Source organism: Ciona intestinalis, chromosome 8 (genome assembly GCF_000224145.3).
Source record: "Ciona intestinalis chromosome 8, KH, whole genome shotgun sequence".
In the NCBI taxonomy this organism is placed as follows: Eukaryota; Metazoa; Chordata; class Ascidiacea; order Phlebobranchia; family Cionidae; genus Ciona; species Ciona intestinalis.
The window spans coordinates 3,760,061-3,766,606 of record NC_020173.2 but is presented as its reverse complement, the minus strand read 5'-3'; the positions used below and the strand labels follow the sequence as shown (position 1 = coordinate 3,766,606).

The 6,546-nt window shown below is 34.2% G+C and overlaps 2 protein-coding genes across 2 annotated transcripts in view; one reads left to right on the top strand and one right to left on the bottom strand.

Annotated features, from left to right (window-relative positions):
* Window positions 1-2,401, top strand: part of LOC100179548 (clarin-3-like) — a 3,585-nt gene extending 1,184 nt beyond the window's left edge. Inside the window, exons 2-5 of the mRNA XM_002129973.4 lie at window positions 1,048-1,154; window positions 1,211-1,390; window positions 1,694-1,803; window positions 2,198-2,401. Of these exons, the coding sequence (XP_002130009.1) occupies window positions 1,048-1,154; window positions 1,211-1,390; window positions 1,694-1,803; window positions 2,198-2,401 (601 nt within the window). The remainder of the gene's footprint in view (window positions 1-1,047; window positions 1,155-1,210; window positions 1,391-1,693; window positions 1,804-2,197) is intronic.
* Window positions 2,402-3,735: 1,334 nt separating this feature from the next.
* Window positions 3,736-6,022, bottom strand: LOC100184239 (poly(A) RNA polymerase, mitochondrial). Its single transcript, XM_026835565.1, has 2 exons — window positions 5,820-6,022; window positions 3,736-5,757 (listed from the first exon to the last, which is right to left on the bottom strand). Exon 2 carries the CDS (start codon window positions 5,730-5,732, stop codon window positions 4,107-4,109), a length of 1,626 nt encoding a protein of 541 aa, XP_026691366.1. The 5' UTR covers window positions 5,733-5,757; window positions 5,820-6,022; the 3' UTR covers window positions 3,736-4,106.
* Window positions 6,023-6,546: the final 524 nt, after the last annotated feature.

The following is a 6,546-nucleotide window of genomic DNA, read 5'->3' as shown; positions in this document are numbered from 1 at the left end:
AGGTGCTTGCTACATATTTTGGAACAAACTTTAGCTGCTCGTAAAATTAATACGTCATCGAAAGTAACGATTGACAGGCAAAGCCTATGTTGCGAATCGCTTAAAAACGATCTACAAACAGTTTTAATGCTTTAAAAACCCCTCAAACACTAGATCTGTACAAAATTAAGACCTATGTAATAATCAACAGCATTGATGTTTCTTGAGGCGTCAATAATGTTCGTGTGCGTATCGTACGAACAACGTCCTTCAAAGAACGACGAACGAGTTTGACTGTGTGATTTTGCCAGTTTCATACCCGCATGAACGATAGGCAGCAGCTTTGGCAAACTTTAATAGTCGCCGTTATTGTTACTGCTGCCATGGAAAGTATAGCTTAATCGTGTTTTGGCGCGAGTGAAAAAAACTCGCGTATACCGTATTTTCCTAATTTCTGCAAAACGAATGACGTCATCATAAACGTGGCCTCTTCTGCAATTTAAAAAAATCGGCGCCTATGCTTGTACATCAAAGCTTTTGATTTTCTTCCATGAAATATACTGCAGTTCTAGTTTGGTCTTGCACGTTAGGTTTGTCTAATGGTAACCTTCCAAATGTTTAAGCCAAGGTAGCCTACTTCTAGGTTAGAACAACATTATTACCACATAAATGGAAGTAGTCAGTGAGGTTTATGCTCATTTGCATGCAGATCAAAAAAACAAGTTATTAGCCTAAACTACTGCATATAAAGGTACAAATTACCGAATTTATGTTGTATAGTAGAATGGGGAAAGATGGGACGCCTTTTCATTCTATTATCTAGTCCCATTTGGTAGTAAACAAAGAATATTCAAAGAATTATAGAATTGTATATCCTCCTGACTCCCACAGTTGGTTGTTAATTGTTTAAAACACGATCAGGGTATTTGGATATTATGTGCTAAAGGTGTCCCTTTTTCCTCTACCCTGCTATAATCATTTTTCAATACGTTTAGTTGCTGCTAATTCATATCCTAAGTATTCAGGTTAACAACATCTAAGTTATGGCCATGTGTTATTGTTCTGCAGAGATGCAAATGCAGAATGTGTGATACAAAGGTCACTTGGAATGTTCAATGGCAAAGATGTCCCTTCAGATAAATGTTTTGCTATTACAGAAGAAGTGTCCCACCAGAGTAGGTCCCTTTTTGCAGGCGATAAAATACAACCAAATTAAACTGTGCCTCTTTAGTGTTTAACAAATCAGAAATCGCATACAATTCTGGTGCTCAAATGGCTTCACTTGTGTTTATCTTGTTTGGAATTTTGGGTGGCCTTTTTGCAATGGCCATATCTGCTTACAATATAGTTTCAAAACCATATGAGACATTTGCTGGTCCAATAGGAATGATTTCATATTTTACATCTGGATGTGAGTAGAATGTTCTTTATTACCTCTAATGTTTGTACTAGTAAAAAATGTACAAGGAAATACCCAAGACACACTTAAATTTTATTATAATTATATATATAGTTCTGTGGGGTAAGATAGGGCATCTTTTAGCACATAATGATCGTATTTTAAACAATTAACAATGGTCTATAGGAGTTGTGAGAATATTGTTTTATCATTTTTAAATGTTCTTTGTTTACTAAAATAGAATGAAAAGGTGTCTTATCTTCCCCCACCCTACTATATACACAGTTTCTTGAAGTATAATTTTTTGTTTCCAAGTGGTGTTCACATTAATTGGTATAATCATCTATGTTGTTCTCTTCTACAATGACTTCAAGGACTCTGTGCCTGAAAAATGTCCATCAATAGATTCCATATGCCATGAACAGGTATCTTCTGTGTTATGTATGTATTAGTGCTTGTAATATGTTGACCTAGAAGGGGTCATTTATTTAAATAGAATCAGTATGGTTTAATACTTGTAGAGGGTTATTTGTATATTTAGGTTAACATCAACAGTTCTTTTAGCCATACTCTTGCTTGTGTTTTGATATAGGGTGTTAAAAGACTGTTTTTATCTTCCAGCTCCTGGGTTAGAATTTCCTTTGTAGTAGCCATCGTGTTAATTTCACGTAAATCACAAAGCGTTAAAATAAGCCAGTAAATTATGACAAATAAATATTTACAAATGGGAAAAATTATTTTAGCCAATATCTATACACTAGCCAACATTTTTGATTTTAGGTTAGGCTTGTCTGATTATAAGTATTGTTGTATTTCCAGGGCTATAAAACTGAAAGTGCTGAACTTGGGTATTCATTTTATCTGATTGTTGCTGCTATTGGTCCATTTTTGATAGGGATTATCATTGTGTTTGCTGCTGGTAACAGCCTAAAAAAGAAAATTAGGTCTGTTGTCTGTCCAAAAAAATTTGAAGAAGAGCCACACAGTGCAGGGGAAAAAGATGTGAATATGATGTCATTTTAAGTAGACTATCTTTTTGTTAATATTTCAAAACCATTGGTGCTTTCACTTTTAAAACCATGACCCAAAAACCATAATATTGTTTATAAAATTCTGTGTACAGCATTTTTTTAGGTTAAAGTAGTAAATAAAATGTGTGTATACACGAAGGTACAAAGCAAGTATATCTAACTTAAGTACTTGTCCATCCCCATATATGACTGTCACAGATTGAAAACCATTGGTTTAGTCCAAGTGCTCATGTTAATTATTGCACAACAGATGCATACTGAGCCTGTCACACCCAACTGCTTTTGTAAGAGTAAATATTTGCTGGGCATCATTTCAATTTTGTTTTCAAAGTTAATCATTAGTAATTTTTTATTTACAATGAATTATATCATTGTTTATTTAGCGTGTACATTGTACAGTGTATTTTAAAATTCTGAATACGAACGTGACAGCCTTACTATTTGTACTATGTTTAGTTCCTTACTAAAATTGTACGGACTTTTTTGATTCATATAAAACTGCTTTGTACAAGTGTTTTGCCAATCAAGTGAACTTACTGTGTCATGTTCCATTTTTTCTATAATTTCTTCAAAACTCCGAATATTGTTAGTTCATTGCAATAATTTTATACCAATATGAAAGGACTGTGCCATTCTTAGCTCGTTAGTGTTTTTTCAAAAATTATTCATATATTACTGTTTTAATTCCTTTTCTACATTTTTAATTGTGATTTGTTAGTCTGGTGTGATTTAGTGCTTTTGCCTAATAAATTTAGCTTAATTTAAAATTATGTCTGTTGGTATACGTAGGAGCCTAGAAATAGATAAATAACATGAAAACAATGTAATTTCACAATGTCATTTTTAAATGTATTTTATTGAATAACATGAAAACAATAATGTAAAAGTAATTTTATATTTTAAAGACAAAAAACATATGGTGTCATATCATGTGTCTTTTGACATTGAAGGTGTAAAATAGAGATTAAGTCCTTTTGGCTGTTTAGTTTCGGTCATTTCAAAGTTACAGTTCTCCGACACTTTGTCTTTTAAGAAGTTGCTTACGTCTTCCTGTGAGTAGAAATCTTTATATATTCAAGTGTTGATTAGTGGTATGTACTGTTATGTAGTTATAAAACTTTACCAGTTTCTGTTGATCCTTATATCCATAAAACATCACTTTAACATTTCTCTCCTTGGATAACCAGTCCGAAATCTGTTTAGCTTTGTAGAGTAAGTGGTCGCGCTCTACAGAATGTTTAAACTTGAGAACATTTTCTAAAAAGATGGATATCAGACAAAATGCTTATAAAATATTTAAATATTGTGTTGCAAGCTATAGAAAACCTTTTTTGGCAAAGAAATGTTGCCCAGTTGATAAAGATTGATTGTTCTGGTTTAGAATATTTCTTGTTTGTCTAACTGCATTCCATACCATGGAATTCATGTTTGTACAGCAGCAAGCAAAACCAACTTTTAGACTGTTTACATTTTACTTTTATAACATGTTTTTCCTGTTAAGACTGTAGTGTTTAACATTTTACATGCACATGGTAATTTAGGAGGAAAAATACAGATAGGGCTTGGGGTTCCCAGTACAGATGAAGGTCTAAAAATGTGTACAATTCAATTAGGTTATTGTTAAACGTAGTGACGAAATTAAGTGCCAAATTAATATATCGTATAAAACGTTCGGATTTTTTTATTTTACGACAATGTCAATTCAAAAGTGACAACTCTTTTGTGACATCCACAATTGACAAAATTCCCCAAGGTTTATTATTCCTCTTATTGCGTTTGTAACTTTCGAGTTTCAAAACAGCTCTTTGTGCTTCGTTTTTGAATTGTTCTACAGCTTGAAGGGTACACATCTTGGCGACGTTGTCTTTGGAGAATGGATAAAGTATCACAACCTGTGATGAGACGGGAGTTACTATACCTGAGCTCAGAGAAATGCCGTAATGCTTGAAATCAAAACGTGTGTAATACTCAAGGAAGCTCATGAAGAGTTCTTCAACAGAGCTAGTGTTTTGAGAAGGGGGAAGGTCCGACACATGTTTTATAAGATTTGCCTGGAACCCAGCGATCAACGTAGCTTCAGAAGTCTTTATCTTTGTGGTTTCATGCAATGTTGGTATGACTGGTTTATTTACACGCATTAGGTAAAATAATGCAAGAGATACAAGCATAAATGGTGTGAGACCTTTATAGTCTTTGTCTCCGTGTCTGGTTATTCCAACTTGTTTTCCCCAAACTTTAACAAGGTAAAGAAAAGGTGCAACCCGTGAATCATACCTGGAAAAAGCATTCAAGCACCATGACATCTTTATACCATAAACATTGTGTAGGGAGATGTCCATGTTAATAGATAGTGGTGAAAAGTTAAATGTAAGGATTGGAACGGATGCGTCAATTGGTGTTGTTCTGGTTACACCTGGCAAACTCAAATGTAAGTCTTCCACTACATCACAGAACAAACCAAATGCTGTAGACCTGAGTATGTCTTTGTATTGTTCTGCTCCAGTGGTACTCAAATGGTGGATGTTTTTAGCCACGTGTCTGCCTTTAATCAATTTTGATGGGACTGTTTCTATGTTGGTTATAGACACATCCAAGTCTGAGCTGGGTGTTGAAAAACCTGCCATGCTGCTGCCAAATGGGACAGCGGTTAAATTAGACTCGATTTTATAGTTGAAAAAGTCCTCAACAACAGAGCTCAAGAAAAATTTTGCTCTTAGATTTTTATTTGTTGCAGAGCAGTACGTATAAAACAGATTTGTTTGCTCCGAGATGCTGCTAGCTCTCATCATACTTTGTACAAATTCACTGTGAGTGTGAGCTAAAACCTTCTCAGTGGGTGGTTTGGAGGAATCATTTGCATGTGACAGCTTTAGCTCATTTGGTTTTAACTTGGCAATTCGTGTGCGAAGCTTGCCGTCATCACTGAGTAGTGATAGTTTGTGAATTGAGTTCAGGTCTTTAAACTCTACTAAGTAAGAGCATAACCTACCATTTTTAACTTTTATATAGTAAGGTGCAATGTACTGCACATCTCCAACATGGGAGCAAAATGTTTTGACTTCTTTTAGCAATAGGTTAGCATTATCACGTTCAGAAACGTCAAGTTGTAGCAATATGCTGTGTTGCGCTTGCTTACGAAGTCGGGACATTATTTGTGGGTAGGAAATTGAAGTGTCAAATAAAACGTCTTTTGGTTCGCAAGAAATACTACTTTCCTTTTCAATGATGCTCTTGTGACTTTGAGATATTAGTCGAAGTGAAATACCGCTAATGGATCGTTTAGAAAACCGTATTGAGTGTGTACAAAACGTGCGAAGAGACATGTTGAAAATCTCCCTATTCGTGTTGCTGCAAGTATTTTTTAACAGTTACGAGAACATTATGATTATCAAGTTAGCATAATAAAGTACCTTTGTTAGATTTTCATGCACAAAATGCCTGGACCACCGTCAGAAAATGGTTATAATCGCTCTAACTAACAAACTTCTATAATTCTAAAGGCATGCCTATTTTAATCGGGAAACCACCTAAACCAGAACCTATAGAAATTAAGAACCTTCTAAAACGAAGCCGAAGGTCTGAAATTCGACCCGAAAAGTACTATTACGCGAGATTTAGTAACAATATCTGTGATATTTTGTACAGCTTCGAACTAAACAACCGTGTAACTTAAACCCGTGTGGTATTTCTTATTTTTTAGGTAAAAGGTATATTTAGAGATACTGAGGCAAATACTTAAAAACTTAAATTGTAAAGTTTTGTTTAACATCTTTTTACAGAAGAATATAAATTTACGTAATCCATTATCCAATATATTCGACAATACAAACTCATGTACGTATAATGCGTAACAGAAAACTCGCAACATAGTTTAATAATACAACATAGTTCACCGACTCTTTGTTCTTTTATTATATTTCGTCACGATTGACTTCAATCCCACTCGTCAGCCATGGATAGGTTTATGTTTCTATGCATTAGCTGTTACCGCGCTGTACGTTAGTTTGGGATATTTAAATAGAATATATTTAGTGTAACAAGCAAGTGTAAAATTAATCCAGCTGTATATGTTGTTGCTGCTTCATTTATTTTATAAAAAAAAACTGGTTTTGGTGAAGAACTATAAATAATATGAGT

Excerpts from the sequence above, each read along its gene's own strand:
- LOC100184239 (XM_026835565.1), bottom strand. The coding sequence starts at position 5,732 with ATGTCTCTTCGCACGTTTTGTACACACTCAATACGGTTTTCTAAACGA.